General features: G+C 45.0%; 1 protein-coding gene across 1 annotated transcript; it reads right to left on the reverse strand.

The window, feature by feature from the left end:
- Positions 1–4,931: 4,931 nt before the first annotated feature.
- On the reverse strand, positions 4,932–16,752 carry ANKS6 (ankyrin repeat and sterile alpha motif domain containing 6). Its single transcript, XM_073607242.1, has one exon. It carries the CDS (start codon positions 16,417–16,419, stop codon positions 13,795–13,797), a length of 2,625 nt encoding a protein of 874 aa, XP_073463343.1. The 5' UTR covers positions 16,420–16,752; the 3' UTR covers positions 4,932–13,794.
- Between the last annotated feature and the right edge of the window lie 363 nt (positions 16,753–17,115).

Raw genomic sequence — 17,115 nt, forward strand, 5'->3', positions numbered from 1 at the left:
GTCACGGAGACTCGAATGATCACAGGTCTGAGTAGGGGGCCGATCCGGCCCCTTACCATGTGATCAGCTATCAGCCAATGACAGCTGATCACATGATGTAAACAAAAGCTCGGTAATCTTTTTTTTTTTCTCCTCACGCCGATCACCGGCTTATGTTAAAAGGACATCGGTCCTGAAGAGGAAGGAGGCACATATGCCTCATCTGTGCCAGCCAGTGCCCACAGTGCCCAGCAGTGCCACCTATCAATGCCCACAAGTGCCACCTATCAATGTCCACAAGTGCCACCAATCAGTGCCACCTAGCAGTGCTGCCATCAGTGTAAGCAATCAGTGCCTATCACTGCCACCTATTGGTGCCCATCAGTGCCGTCTCATCAGCGTACATCAATGAAGGGGAAAAATTACCTGTTTGCAAAATTTTATAACAAAATATTAAAAAAATATATATATATATTTTTTTAAATTCGGTCTTTTTCATTTTTTTTTTTTAACAAAAACTAAAAACCGTGGAGGTGATCAAATACCACCAAAAGAAAGCTCTGTTTGTGGGAAAAGAATGATAAAAATTTCATTTGAGTACAGTGTTGTATGACCGCGCAATTGTCATTCAAAGTGCGACAGCGCTAAAAGCTGAAAATTGGTCTGGACAGGAGGGGGGTTTAAGTGCCCAGTAAGCAAGTGGTTAATGACTAAACATGTCAGTCCCCATTACATATACATTAAAGTTGAAATAACTATCATTTTAAAAAGAGAGACACATCAATGTCTCGTCATTATTTTACTCACAGCTTTATTACACGTTTCATACTCAAAACGTAACATGTTTGGTTTGTAGAATACAAAATGGGGGCATTATTCGGCAGTCTATGAAGAAGCAGGGTGACCCTGTCTCCAACCCACAGCGTCAGCAAGTTAAAAAGTATATGATTCGGGCAAATTCGATTTCTTTTTTTTTTTTTCAGAGACGTGTGTCAAAATTGCTGCCCTAATGGAAAAAAAAAAAAAAAAAAAAAAGAGTTATGTCTGCTTTATACAAATCTAATTCCGGCTGCATGGAGCCACCCTTGAGGGCTGTTGACTGGGTCTTCAAGGACCAACAATAATACAGGTGAAAGTTGAAATCTTCTCCCGAGGAGCTTTGTGACAAACAATGTGATAGAATATATGTGAAGATTCCGAGAATTCTAAACCAAGAAGCATGTGGTCAAAGGATGTTTAATAGATGGAAGAAGTCTGTCATACATCAGAAAAGGAAAGTATTGTGTGATCTCTCCAAGTATACATCGAGTTATTCTAAAGATGACCTTTCCACTGGCTTGCCGAGCCACATTTCATGATAGTACCTTGTATAAAGACTTGTAGGCTCTCTCTCTAGTGGTCATGGAATGTCAGATGCTGTAATAAGAATCCTCACATCTATTGAGATAAAAGCAATTACAGGGGTAAGAAAGGGAGGACTATGCTGCAGTACTAATATACACTCACCGGCCACTTTATTAGGTACACCTGTTCAATGGCTCAGTAACACAAATTGCTAATCAGCCAATCGCATGGCAGCAACTCAACGCATTTAGGCATCTAGACGTGATGAAGACGACTCGCTGAAGTTCAAACCGAGCATCAGATTGGGGGAAGAAAGGGGATTTAAGTGACTTTGGACGTGGCATGGTCGTTGGTGCCGGACGGGCTGGTCTGAGAATTTCTGGGATTTTCACGCACAACCATCTCTCGGGGTTTACAGAGAATGGTGGGGAAAAGAGGAAATATCCAGTGAGCGGCAGTTGTGTGGAGGAAAATGCCTTGTTGATGTTAGAGGAGAATGGGCAGACTGGTTGCAGATGATAGAAAGGCAACAATAACTCAAATAACCACTCGTTACACCCAAGGTATGCAGAATACCGTCTCTGAACGCACAACACATCCAGCCTTGAAGCAGATGGGCTACAGCAGAAGACCACACCGGGTGCCACTCCTGTTAGCTAAGAACAGGAAACTAAGGCTACGATTGGCACAGCATCACCAAAATTGGACAATAGAAGATTGGAAAAACGTTGCCCAGTCTGATGAATCTCGACTTCAGCTGCGACATTCAGATGGTAGGGTCAGAATTTGGTGCATGGATCCATCCTGCCTTCACCGGTTCAGGCTGGTGGTGGGGGTGTAATGGTGTGGGGAATACTTTCTTGGCACACTCAGTACCAACCAAGCATTGTTTAAACACCACGGCCTACCTGAGTATTGTTGCTGACCATGTCCATCCCTTTATGACTACAGTGTCCCCATCTTCTGATGGCTCCTTCCAGCAGGATAATGCACCATGTCACAAAGCTCCAATCATCTCACCACTGGACAATGAGGTCACTGTACTCCAATGTCCTCCACACTCACCACATCTCATCCAATAGAGCACCTTTGGGATGTGGTGGGAGATTGGCATCATGGATGTGCAGCCGACAAATCTGCAGCAACTGCCTGGTGATATCATATCACTATGGAGCAAAATCTCTGAGGAATGTTTCCAACACATTGTTGTATCTATGCCACCAAGATTGAAGGCAAAAGGGGGTCCAACCCGGGACTAGCAAGGGGGACCTAATAAAGTGGGTGGTCAGTGTATATTGGGCTGGTGGCCTGACCTCAGTCAGAGGAAGACCTCCAATCAGTGCCGGTTGCTGGGTGTTATATATCTATCATTTGCCCGATAATCTCATCGTGTGTATGAGGCTTTACAATTATTCCTGGTACATACCTACAGGTGTGACCGAACTTGCATGCATTCCAGTGCAGCCTATTAATTTCAAAAAGTTGCTCTATGTGTGAGAAATACGGAAAATAGGTCCCTAACTCCTTGCAAAATTGTGTAGCACCAACCAGCATAGTGTTGCGGCACCATGCAGTTTGGTAGGTGAGCAAATTTATGTGCATTTCGGGAAAGTGTGCAATTCTGCGTGGATTCCCAACACAAGGCCTTAAAGCTGAAGCTCAATTTACTGATATTTTGTCCTCCCTCAATCCTCGCTAGGAGGGCTAGAGGGGCTAGGAAATGAGGCAATCTCACATTAGGGATGATTTACTAAAGGAAAATAGACTGAGCACTTTGCAAGTGCAGTTGCTCAGGAGCTTAGTAAACAACAGGAAGCTCTGCTGACTGTTTGACCCCCAGATCTCTCCATAAAGAGGCCCTGTCATGCTTATTTCTATTACAAGGGATTCATTGGAATAGGAATAAAAGTGATAAAAAAAAGGACAGTATAAAAATAAAAAGTAAAATAAAAAAAAAAAAATAAAAAATTAAAGTGCCCCAACCCTCTGTACTTTCACACAGGTCATCCGGAGACCCCACCCCCTTGCGACATCACCGCCCCATCATGCCCACAGTGACATCACAAGGGGGTTAGGTCTCCGGATGATGTCACAGGATAACCAAGCCCCATGGATATATAAGAGATGGCAGACACCAGAGCCAACACAGCAGCAGGAGCTAGCATCGGGAGAAGACATCAGCGCTGGGAGAAGAACCGGCAAATGAGCCAGAGGAAGAAGACATGAGCGGAGGGAGAAGAACCGGCAAATGAGGCAGAGGAAGAAGACATGAGCGGAGGGAGAAGAACCAGAGGAAGAAGACATGAGCGGAGGGAGAAGAACCAGAGGAAGAAGACATGAGCGGAGGGAGAAGAACCAGAGGAAGAAGACATGAGCGAAGGGAGAAAAACCAGAGGAAGAAGACATGAGCGGAGGGAGAAGAACCAGAGGAAGAAGACATGAGCGGAGGGAGAAGAACCAGAGGAAGAAGACATGAGCGGAGGGAGAAGAACCAAAGGAAGAAGACACGAGCAGAGGTAGAAGAACCAGAGGAAGGAGACATGAGCAGAGGGAGAAGAACCCGAGGAAGAAGACATGAGCAGAGGGAGAAGAACCAGAGGAAGAAGACATGAGCGGAGGGAGAGGAACCAGAGGAAGAAGACCTCAGCGGAGGGAGAAGAAACAGAGGAAGAAGACATGAGCAAAGGGAGAAGAACCAAAAGGAAGACGACATCAGTGGAGAGAGAAGACATCACCGGAGGGAGAAGAAAAGCACCCCCAAAGCACCCACAACCCATGTTGAGGGCATGTGGCCTGGTATGGTCCAGGAGGGGAGGCGCTCGCTGGTATGGTCCGTTTTTTGTTTTTTTGGCATGGGGTTCCCCCTCAAGATGCTTCACAGAATTAAAGGGCCTGGTACGGTCGGATTAAAGTCGGATCCCGTTCTTTGAAGTCATATGGAAATCAGACGTGAGGGCAAAGTCGGATCAGAAGTCGTCCGACTTCCATGTCGGGAGCAGTGTGAACCCGGCCTCAAACCTGGAAGCTAATTGGCTACCATGCAGAGCTGTACCAGGTTTTGCACTCTCCAGTTTTAGTAAATCAACCCCAATAAGTATTGCCAGTTATTAGTGTAGGACAGGAAAGGTGGTACTGGCAGAATCACTAGGTGAAAACAAAGACAAAAAAAAAATACTAAGCGAAACACAATACTCTTTTCTTCTTGGATTCAGATACACTTTAAGTAATTTTTAGCTGATTTTTTTATATTTAACCTCTTCCCGCCGATGCCTAAATGCCGGGAATTCAGGTCATCTGACCACTGTGATTGGTTCTCACATTGGTCACATGATGAGAAAGCTCCAGATCACATATATGCATTGGGAGCTTTCCGGTGCCCACCGGTGACCGTGCCGGGAGCGTGAAGGGCGGACGCTCTCAGCACAGTTTTATGTTTAAGCAAGGCCGCATATATGCAGTCACTCGGCGTGAAGACCCACATGCCGAAAGGCTGCATATCTGCATTCAGACGGTGGCAGGAGGTTAACAACACAATTACTAATTATATGTGAACATTTTTGTCTCTCTTTTTATTTAGTGCAACTTTAAAAAAAACATTACACAAAATCTTTAAAAAAAAACAACAAAAAAAACAAAAACTTTATTTTATTTTTAAATAACTTCATTATGCTTCATACCAAAACATTTCATTTTAGTGTAATTATAATAAAACAGGATAAATACAGAATAAATTTGGCACTTTATCTACAATAAGAAAATTTCATCAATGGTCAAACTAGAAAAAGCTATTTTTTTTTTTCTGTCTGTCAATTGCACAGAAAATAAAATCATTTTTTGGAAGACAATCTAAAAGAAAGCCTTGTTTGTACCAACAAAAAAATCTATACTTTAGTATCATCAGTAATGACAAAGATATTGAATCCCAGATAGCAAGCAATTGTGCTGCAAGTTCGAAAATGACTTGCTAAGCTATTGCTAGACTCGCCGGGCTTCACAAGCTTGTTGTACGATTGCAGAAAGTCCGCATTGCGTGACTCCAGATCAGCTTTCTTTGCAAACATTCTGCTGCAAGTCCTGGTTCAGTTATGTTGTGCAATAGTCATCCCACCACAGGGGGTCACTGTTGCTGAATTGTCATGCTGTAGACTTGCACAGCTCTTGCTGTAGACTCACCACTGCAACTTTGCTCTTGCTAGAGACTTGCCACGCACATTTGCTACAAATTGTCAACTAGAACTTGTGGTTCAAGTGCTCTGCAAGTGCCAGAGCTTGCAGCAAACTTGCAGAATATCTGCAAAGAAAGTTGATCTGGAGTCATGCAATGCGGACAATGCTGCAATTGTGCCACAAACTTGTGAGGCCTGGCAATAGCTTAGCAAGTCATTTTCAATCTTGCAGCACAATTGCTTGCTATCTGGGTCAACACTACCACAAATTTGTTGGCAAGTTATCCTTGCTATCTCTGATAGGTCTGTGGTTGAAATGTGGGATTGCTTTGGTCCATAAGATCCCATGTACTCCGGTGCGTTTAGCATTTAGATTTCAGGCGGGGGGTGGAAGGCACAGGAGCACCATCCGGGCCCACTGCTGGCGACTGTAAAACTCTACGAGGCTCCACTAGAACACGTGACAAAGCGCATAGAAAAATGGCACCCCCCCACCAAAAAAGTGTGGGTAGCAGACGTGCGTTTTTTTGAGCTACAAACACGTGGGGGAAAAAACACGTCATGCTCTGCTCCAAAAATGTTCTTTGAGCTTTTTTTGGGATGTTTGTTGCGAGTAGAGCAGCCCATTCAAGTGAATGGGCTGTCCTATGTGCGACAAGCGAAAAAAAGATAAAAAAAAAGTGCAAAAAAAAAAAAAGAAGAACGAGTGCCCTAATTGTTAGTAATAGTTGGTTCACTGTCCAACCCCTGAAGAGCCACATCAGCTTTCAGCCTATCATAGAGTTTTACAGGCTGCCGGGGTTGGATGGTGCCCCTGTGCCTTCTACCCGCACGGAAAACACCCAGTGGTGCAAATCTCTTGAATATCTCTTGGGGGATGAACAGAAGAAGAAGGTCTTGACAAAGCATGTATTAAACGTGTGAAACGCGTCAACCTTTTTTTTTCCCCCTGCCAATATGCCTTTGCTTGTTTTTATTGATTAGTTTTTGGAATAAAGAAGCTTTTATCTGCATCATATGGGTGTGCAGCCGTCCAATCTTCTTTCTTCAACAGAAGAAGAATCGGTTCCCTAATCCATGCTGATCGCGTGTATGGAGGGATCTCCCCTGCTGGTTGAAGTATTCAACCAATTGCAGCACCCGTGGCTACCTGAAGACAATGGCGACGTCAGACAGTGACTGAATCTAATACAGGGGCCTCAAACTGACGGCCCTCCAGCTGTTGCAAAACTACAAGCCCCATGAGGCATTGCAAGGCTGACAGTTACAAGCATGACTCGCAAAGGCAGAGGCATGATGGGACTTGTAGTTCCGCAAAAGCTGAAGGGCCACCAGTTTGAGACCCCCTGATCTAATAGGTCACCCACAGCCCTAATTTCACCGGCTTTAGCAGGATTCGGCCAAAATTAGAGCCCTTAATGAGGGTTTTAAAGCAGAACTAAACCCATCGATTTAACGGTTTCAAAAAATAGTTACACTCCCAGCATGCCGGGAATTCTAACGCTCGTTTGCTTGTGCTCTCAGCCAAACTGTCAAACCATCCAATGGCTGGTGTCATAACCGATCACGTGCAGCACCATGGCAGTTAATAATCAAACAGAAGCCAAGATGGCCGCTTCCTTGGCTGAAACCGATAGGGGGGTTTAGTTCCACTTTAAAAGTATAACTAAAGGCAAAACTTTTTTTTTGTTAGTTTTGGATAGTGGAGAGGGATTAGAACCCCTGTCAGGTTTTATTGCGGTCTGTGCCCCCCCCCGATAAGGAGATTCACCCTCTCTATTTGTCTTGGTGATTGTTATAATTGAAAGTAAAATAAACCCCCACATTTTGGGTTGTCCCCATAAAAGTAACTAGAAGGGAAATCTTCCAATGGGGACACTAGTTCTGGTCACCTGGAGGGCCCCAAGAGGGTCCCTTAACCACATACTGACCACCTAACTGGGAAAATACGACATGACTTTGATGTTAAATACTGGGGCCATAGCTGCAGATGCCATAACCCCGGTATTTTCTTTTCCCTTAGGCTAGGGTTTGTCAACCAGGGTTTCCCTGGAACCCTAGGGTTCCTTCAATGGTCAATTTATGCCTCTCAAATAAGTTTGCACTGAAACCAATACTTTTTTTTAGCTATTTGAAGGGAGGAAATTCTTTTCAATGACCACAAGTGTAAGGAGCATTTTTCCTACTGACCATCACACTAATGTATCACGAGTTGTAGCTATAGTAACTTTAGCAGGGGGTTCCCTGAGACCGGAATTTTTTTTCGAGGGTTCCTCTGTGTTGAGAAGGTTGAGAAAGCCTGCCTTAGGCGCTGGTCTTTCAGGAGAGATGCCCTCTGCCGCTTCCTAGTGGTTCCTGGGCTTACATTACCGATTACTGAGCCCAGGAACCATCCGGTGTCTTGGCATAGAGATAAGCGATGACAAGATGGCCACCGCTCAGCTCTATACCCTTGGAGGACCGGATGACATCACTTCCGGTTCCCAGGCATGTAAACGTTTTTTGGGTTTTTTTTGGTAAAGCAAAAGATAAAAATTTTTTTTTTTTTTAATCTTTTGCTTTTAGGGTAGAGGAGAGATTTGGGGTCTTTTAGAACCCCAGATCTCCCAATAAAGAGGACCTGTCATGCTGTATTATTATCACAAGGGATAACTTTTTTTTTTTAAAGGGACAGTGTAAAAATTGTAAAAATGTAATAAATGTTTTTTTTTGTTTTTTTTTTTTTAAAGCGCCCCCATCCCCGCATGCTCGTGCACAGTAGCCAATGCATACGTAGGTCACGCCCACATATGTAAACGGTGTTTGCGCCCCACGTGAGGTATCGCTAACATCTGTGCGAGAGCAATAATTCAAGCACTGGACCTCCTCCGTAACTCTAAACTGGTAACCTGTAGAAATTTTTAAAGCGTCATCTATGGAGATTTTTAAGTACTGTAGTTTGGCGCCATTCTGCAAATTTTAAAGTATGACATGTTAGGTATCTATTTACTCGGCATAACATCATCTTTCATATTATACAAAAAAAAAAAACAACTGGGGTATATATTATGTTTTTTTTAATTCATTAAAGTGTATTTTTCCCAAAGAATATTGATATTAATATTGATTTATTAACCACTTCAGCCCCGGAAGATTTGACCCCCTTCCTGACCAGAGCACTTTTTACAATTTGGCACTGCGTCGCTTTAACTGACAATCACGCGCTCATGCAGCGCTGTACCCAAAACTTTTGGGTGGTATTTGATCACCTCGGCGGGTTTTTATTTTTTTGCGCTATAAACAAAAAAAGAGCGACAATTTAAAAAAAAAATATTTTTTACTTTCTGCTATAGAACCTATCCAATAAAAAGAATCAAATTTCTTGATAAATTTAGGCCAATATTTGTTCTGCTACAAAAGTTTGGTACAAAAAATCCCAATTAGCGTAAAAACACAATATTTCTTACTTTTTGCTATAATAAATATCCCCAAATTTAAAAAAAAAAAAATTCTTCATCAGTTTAGGCCGATATATCTTCTTCTACATATTTTTTGTAAAAAAAAAAAAAAATCACAATAAGCGTATATTATTGATTGGTTTGCGCAAAAGTTATAGCGTCTACAAAATAGGGGATGTCAGGGCAGGCATGAAGCCCACTGATTGCCAGCCACTGATCTGGAGCTTGTGTGCAGTGGGGGGGGGGGGCGCCCTCCCCTACTTACGCACTGTGCCTTGGCCAGCTACCCCTCCTGCCCATCCCTGCTCACCTCCCCGGCAGCCTGTCTCTTCTACCCCTTTCCATTCCAGCGCTGAAAGCACCTCTAGAACACGTCTAAAACTGTTTACTTTCTGCTTTAAAACATATCCAATAAAAAATGTAAAAAAAAAAGAAATCGAATTTCTTCATCAATTTAGGCCAATTTGTCGTCTGCTACATAAGTTTTGGTTAAAAAAAAATCCCGATAAGTGTATATTGATTGGTTTGCGCAAAAGTAATTGCGTCTACAAACTATGGGATATATTTATGGCTTTTTTTTTTCTTTTTTTACTAGTAATGGCGAAAATTAGCGATTTTTAGCGGGACTGCAACATTGCAGTTGACAAATCAGACACTAAGTGAAGCTTTTTTGGGGACCAGTGACATTATTACAGTGATCAGTGCTAAAAATATGCACTGTCACTGTACTAATGACACTGGCTGGGAAGGGGTTAACATCAGGGGCGATCAAAGGGTTAAATGTGTCCCTAGTTGGTGCAGCCTGTGTGTGTGTGTTGGGGGGGGTTGCTCTGACTGGGTGAAGACAGAGATCGGTGTTCCTGCTTAGCAGAAACGCAAGATCTCTATCTTCTCCCCTGTCAGAACAGCGATCTGCCTTGTTCACATAGGCAGACACCCCGTTCCGCCTCGCTCGGGAACGATCGAGTGTGGCCGGCAGACATTGGGTCAGTTTATTTGCTTCCCCTCAGTCCAATCAGCGGGTCGATCGCGCCTCCAGTGGCATGCGTGCGCCCCCTAGTGGCAATTGTACAAAATGACGTACAGGTACGGGATCCCCCCGCAATAGAGCCGACCTACCGCAGTACATGTACGTTAGGCAGTTGGCAAATGGTTAAAAAGTAGAGCCTGGTACACACCAAAATGACAATCCAATGTTAGTACAGCGATCTCCCCCACTGAGCTGTTGGGTTCTGACAGGGAGACGCCCCCTCCGCCAGAGCACTTTGATCAGCGCTCTCAGCCATTGGCTGCCATAAACACGGGCCGAGCGTTGGCTGTTTTTTAACGAATCGACCGATGTCACCCAGCATTCGGCCCCTGTGTACTAGGCATTAGTCTGATATAATGTGCAAGTGTGCAGTGCATACTAGCACATTATAGCACTACCTGCAGGGGGAGGGCTTTGTTTTTTTTTTGTTTTTAACTAGAAGAGTTTACTATCGCTTTAACCACTTAAGGGCCGGGCCTATTTTTTTCAAACTTGTTGTTTACAAGTTAAAATTATTATTTTTTTGCTAGAAAATTACTTAGAATCCCCAAACTATATATATATTTTTTTCAGACACCCTGGAGAATAAAATGGCGGTCGTTGCAATACTTTATGTCACACCGTATTGGAGCAGCGGTCTTACAAACACAATTTATTTTTTGGAAAAAATACACCATTTTGAATTAAAAAAATAAGAAAACAGTAAAGTTAGCCCAATTTTTTTTTTTTTTTATATTGTGAAAGATAATTGATACCCAACATGTCACGCTTCAAAATTGCGCCCGCTCGTGGAACGGCGACAAATTTTGACCCTTAAAAATTTCTACAGGTTGCCAGTTTTTAGTTACAGAGGAGGTCTAGTGCTAGAATTATTTCTCTTGCTCTAACGATCGCGGCGATACCTCACAATTGTGGTTTGAACACCGTTTACATATGCGGGCGCTTCTGCGCACAAGCTCGGCGGGACAGGGCGCTTTAACATTTTTATTATTTTTTTCTTATTTATTTTACTTTTTATTTTTACGTTGTCCCTTTAAAAAAAAAAAAAAAAAATTTGGATCACTTTATTCCTATTACAAGGAATGTAAACATCCATTGTAATAGAAAAAAAAGCATGACAGGGCCTCTTTAATGTGAGATCTGGGGGGTCAAAAAGACCTCACATCTCATATTTACACTTAAATGCAATAAAAAAAGTTTTTGTTTTTTTTTTAATTAAAAAATAAAATGTTCCTTTAAGGCCGTCGGGCAGAAGTGACGTTTGACATCGCTTCCGTCATCCATTGTCACTGAGTCGAGTGGGGGGCTGTCATTCCCTCACTCGACTCACAGCCTCGGAGGGGAAAGGACTGGATCATTCCTGCCACTACCGACGGCTCTGGTAAGCGGCGGAGACAACTGGAACGCGGCGGGAGGGGCACCTCTCCTGCCACCGATAAAAGTGATCTTGCGGCGAATCCGCAGCTGAGACCACTTTTATCTGAAAGTGGACCACCCGCAGTTTCAGAAAATACCAGGGCTATGGGGGGGGCACCTCTCCCGCCGCCCATAAAAGCGATCTTGCAGCAAATCCGCTGCCGAGACCACTTTTATCTTAAAGCGAACCGTCTGCCGCCGTTTCAGAGAATACCAGGACTATGGGGGGGGGGGGGCACCTCTCCCGCCTCCGATAAAAGTGATCTTGCGGCGAATCCGCCACCGAGACCACTTTTATCTTAAAGTGGACTGTCTGTCGTTTCAGAAAATACCAAGGTTATGGGACACCTCTTCTACCGCTGATAAAAGTGATCTTGCGGCGATTCCGCCACCGAGACCACTTTTATCTCAAAGCGGACCGTATGCTGTTTCTGAAAATACCAGGGTTATGGGGGGGGGGGGGCACCTCTCCCACCGCCCATAAAAACGATCTGGCGGCGAATCTGCTGCCGAGACCACTTTTATCTTAAAGCGGACCGCCCGCTGTTTCCGAAAATACCGAGGTTATGGCAGCTATCTTTGTCTTGTGCAGGTATGCAGAGATAACAACATACAGGAAGATGCCATGCACTGCCCGGGTAATCTTCCTGTAATGTCGGAATCCAAATCGCATCAATATAGATGAGGCTCCGACTTGGAGGTGACTTCCCTTAACCACTTCCCACCCAGGCCAATTCTGACATTTCTCTCCTACATGTAAAATTCATCATTTTGTTTGCCAGAAAATTACATAGAACCCCAAACATTATATAGGTTTTTTTTTTTTTTTTAGCAAAGACCCTAGAGAATACAATGGCGGTCGTTGCAACTTTTTATCTCGCACGGTATTTGCGCAGCAATTTTTCGTACACTTTTTTTTTGGAAAAAAAAAAACAGTTTTGTGCTTTAAAAAAAAAAAGAAAAAAACATTAAAGTTAGCCCAATTTTTTTGCATAATGTGAAAGATGAAGTTACGCCGAGTAAATAGACGCCTAACATGTGACGCTTCAAAATTGCGCACGCTCGTGGAATGGCGCCAAACGTCGGTACTTAAAAATCCCCATAGGCGATGCTTTAAAAATTTTTACTGGTTGCATGTTTTGAGTTACAGAGGAGGTCTAGGGCTAGAATTATTGCTCTCGCTCTACCGATCGCGGCGATACCTCACACGTGTGGTTTGAACACAGTTTTCAAATGTGGGCGGGACTTACGTATGCGTTGGCTTCTGTGTTAATTTTACTTTTCTTTTTTTAGTTTGACACTTTAAAAAAAAAAAAAAATTTGATCACTTTTATTCCTATTACAAAGAATGTAAACATCCCTTGTAATAGGAATATGGCATGATCAGTCCTCTTTACAGTGAGATATGGGGTCAATAAGACCCCACATCTCACCTCTAGGCTGGGAAGCCTGAAATCAAAAAAATAAATAAAACGATCTTGGCTTCAGGCCGGGTGTGACGTCATAACATCGCGCCCGGCCTCCGAGCAATCATAGAGACTCTGGCGACCATCTGATCCACCGGAAGTCTCTATGGTCACCATCTGGGGCCGGTGGATCTGTTCTCCGACTCACGATGGAAGCGGTGAGTCGGTAGAAGCACCAGAGGGCGGCGGGAGGGGAGGGGCGTCCCCTCTCACTGCCGTAAGAGCGATCAAGCGGCGGAGCAGCCGCTATGATCGTTCTTATGGTGTAGGGAATCACTGGCTGAAAAAGCCGATATCTGAATGATGCCTGTAGCTGCACCCATCATTCAGATATCCCCGCACAAAGTCAAGGACGTCATATAACGGCCGGGAAGTGGTTAAAGTCTATGAGCACAAGTCGGATAGAAGTCACCTTTCCTAAATTCGGAGCGACTTCAGTAGTGCTAACTAAGACAGCTCTCATTGACATTCATGGGATTTCATATTGCCATGCGACTTGGGGGGTCTCACAAGTAACAGCAGTGTGAACCGAGCTTTAGTTGTCACAGGAACAGGTGTTCCCCATAAGAAAATTTCCCTTTTTTCTGTTCCAGTGACAACCATAAAATGTTGATGACCCACAAAGAACTCACAAATGAAACCAGATTGCGTAAGATGGAGTCTGCATGTGGAGGCTTCCTTCTGTTAGATCAGGATATGTTGGATCAGCACATCTGTCTGTATAGCTTAAAACTTCACTTTTAATTCACAATTTTTAGAGACAAGGCTTGACAGGTTGATATGCGTCTTAATGTGGACTCTTTTTTTACATTTTGAAATATGTGAATTAAAAGTGAAGTTTTGAGCTATCCAGATGGATGTACTGATCCCATCTCCTTCTGGTAGAAGGCACAGGGACCATGCACTCCATTGCGGAGCTGATGGATCCTGGGGAGAAGGGTGAGCTGACCACTTTGTTACCTTTTGTTCGTTACGGCAGCTTTTGGTCCTGCACTTACAGAGGGGGATCGGTTCACTCCAGGAGGCTGAGTATTACTAACACTGCTTTCAAATGAAGAGTGAAAATTGTTTATGGTTTCTTGGAGAATTTGTCTCTCACGACCCTTTCCAGCATTGAGTTCTGATATAGCTGCCAGGATCTGCTGTCTGGATCCATCAGTCTTTATACCCAACTCTTTCAAGTCACCATCAGTAAGCGTGAGGAAAGCTTCCATGTCAACTTCTTGCTCCTCAAATATGGGCTGGTACTTCTCCAGGGATAACTTCTTCAGAATGGCAGAAAGTTCATCTTCATCTGTAATAGTTCCACTGCTGGAGCCTCCACTGCTCTTGGAATGTTTGTGGGAGGATGAAGAAGACATGGAGGACTCCACCAGGCGACCTTTGGGTGAAGGTGAGGGAGATGGAGTCAAAGTAGGAGAAGTGCTCTTGGAGGTAGAAGATGTTCCTGATGGAGGCCGTTTTACAATCTCATTTTTCTTTGGTAAGTGTCCGTTGCTGCTCAGTGGTTCAGGAGCCGTGGAGCCACTGGTTTTGCTCACCATGTTCATAGGTGATTTTTTCTGTTCTGACAAACTGGCTGCTTTTCTTCTTTGCGCTGCTATTTGTGAAAGGACATTGTCCGCACTCCCTCCTGCGACACTCCCGCCACCTCCTGAAGAGTGAGGAGAGTGGTTGAAGTTGCCTGAATTTGAAGGAGATGCTGGGCTTCTCGGCAAAGATGGAAATTTAACAGTTCTTGGAGCTCTACTGATTGAAGTAATATCTGAATTCCCACTGCTGTTGAAACTTGGCTTTGACCGCCTTGGGGATGTGGAGGCGCGGGTCTGGTCCAACTTTCCATCTCTGCTAATCCTAGACCGATCAGAATTCCATAATTCAAAGTTTGAGGGAGGTAAGAATGGTGGAATCACAGCCTTTAACTTTTCATTAGGGAGTTTAGCAAACGGAGAACCATTCTTTAACATAGTAGCAAGCAGCAAGTCATCACTATCGGTTTTTGTTTTTCCCAGACCGCTGTCTTTGGAGTAAGCAGTCCAAGCTGTAGTAGAGTCGGGTCTTTGAAGGTTACCCATCTCTGTCTGTGAGGGTGTTCTAATCATGGAATCAAAAGAAGAACTTACGTTTTCAGTCAAAGGCACAAGACGACTGGGGGAGAAGCTTTGCCTCAGGGTCTGTGTGAGCTTTAGCTTCCGAAAACGATTGGACATTCTGTTCCACCATGACTTAACGCCTGCTTTGTCATCTGGAGGAACCGGAATGTTATAAGATGGTTTGCTCTTGGTATTATGGAATTTATTTTTCTGCTTTGACTTTTCCTTGTCTCCTTGTAGGCATACAGCTGCCAAAAGCTGGACAAGCTCTGTGTCTGGGTCATTAAGGAGCATCACCAGATCAAAAGCCGTGTAACCATTTTTCGCTTGGAGGTTGACGTTGGCGCCTTGGTTTAATAGATAAATCACAATTTCCTTGTTTCCATGGTAGGTTGCTTGCATCAGAGCAGTCCAGGCATGTGCGCTGTCCTGTTTATTTATATCTGCTTTCTTGTCGACCAGAAGTTGCACCAGTTCGAGTTTACCTGTAACTGCAGCTATCATGAGTGGTGAAGCTCCATCAGCATTAACAGCATTGACCTGGTTGGAATCCTCATCCACAATTTCCTTAACTAAGGCCAGATTCCCGATTTTTACAGCATGAAAAATGTCAGGCCGCCTCTTCTCCTCATCGGTCTTAGGCCTGACGGTTGTGATGGAATCCAAGTAGTCTCTCGTGTCTTTGTGTTTGAAGTTTAAGGCAATTTCAAAAGGGGTCTTCCCCAAGCTGTTCACTTGGTTGGGGTCGGCTCCCCTGTCCACCAATTGCTGGGCCACGCTCAAACGACCGTGCAGAGCTGCAAGCATCAACGGACTCCAACCTGTCTTTACACAATAATTCACATCGGCACCCCAGTCCAGAAGCAGGCGCACCGCTACTTCATGAGCGTGCTGCACGGCAGTCATCAAAGCCGTAATCTCCGGCATCTCCTCGCTGTGACCTTTGCCTATCGCGTTGGCATCAAAATGATCGTAGTTGTCCACGAAGGCACCGCTTTCCAGGAGCAGGTTCACCACGCTGGCATGACCCCCTCTGGAAGCCACCGTCAGGACGCTGGCTCCGAGCCGATTCTGAGCATTGACGTCTGCGCCATTTTCTAGCAATATATGGGCCACGTTTAGATGTCCTGACCTGGCGGCCTGCATGAGTGGTGTCCAACCGTAGTGGTTCCTGCTGTCCACCGAGGCCCCCTTCATGAGCAGGAACCTGACCAGCGGCTCGTGTCCACCTCCGGCGGCCAGCTGTAGTGCCGTGTTACCGTCCTCGTCCGTGGAGTCCACCGGCACGAGGGCGGACCCTGGAGCGGACCCACCTGGGAATCCTTGTAGATTTACGCGGGATGACGCCGATCCTTCTCCTCCGCGACCCCCTGCGCTGAACGAACCGCTGGAATTCTCAGGTTCCAGCAATCGGCGTGCGCCGTCCAGGTCTCCATCCTCGCAGGCGGCGAAGAGCAGCAAACACTGCGCTGGGATGGTGCACTCCATGATACCAGCTGCTCATCTATATACACAGTCCATATATATATATTATATATATATATATAGGGGGGGGGCACAGCTCTCAGTCCATATATATACGGTGGGTACAGCTCTCAGTCCATATATATGGGGGGGGGGGCACAGCTCTCAGTCCATATATATATATATACTAGGTGGGTACAGCTCTCAGTCCATATATATATAGAGCCCCCAGGACAGGCTGACCTGTATGGCAGGAGATCCCCGGTCCGATGTGTCGGTGGTCCCGGAGAATACAATGTTGCAGACTTTGTTACTTTGTAGCGGCGCTCCGGACACTCAGCTTCCGACTTGGTGAACTTCACAAGTATCCGGCGCAGTGCGCATGTGCGCAGAGGGAGAGGTGGGAGAGATAGGGATCAGCTGGTCCGGGAATTCTTCGTATTCCGCTATGGAAGTTCGGAGGGGCGGAGCTAAGAGGGGACATCCCCGGAACCGGGTGATGATCACAGGACCTTACCCCTGGCCGGGTGTAGAGAGGGGTGCGGGCATTGTGATAGCACCGAGTGCAGAATACTTCTACTTCCAGCGATCTCCTCCGACCCCCCCCCCCCCCCACACACACAGGATAATACACCACTGATGCCAGCATGTCGAGGGCATATACCCACTGATGTCAGCATGGCAGGGGCATATACCCACTTATGTCAGCATGGCAGGGGC

This window comes from Aquarana catesbeiana, linkage group LG12 (assembly GCF_042186555.1).
Source record: "Aquarana catesbeiana isolate 2022-GZ linkage group LG12, ASM4218655v1, whole genome shotgun sequence".
In the NCBI taxonomy this organism is placed as follows: domain Eukaryota; kingdom Metazoa; phylum Chordata; class Amphibia; order Anura; family Ranidae; genus Aquarana; species Aquarana catesbeiana.

Bases quoted from the DNA above. Each gene is read 5' to 3' on its own strand.
- ANKS6 (XM_073607242.1), bottom strand. From the start codon at position 16,419: ATGGAGTGCACCATCCCAGCGCAGTGTTTGCTGCTCTTCGCCGCCTGC.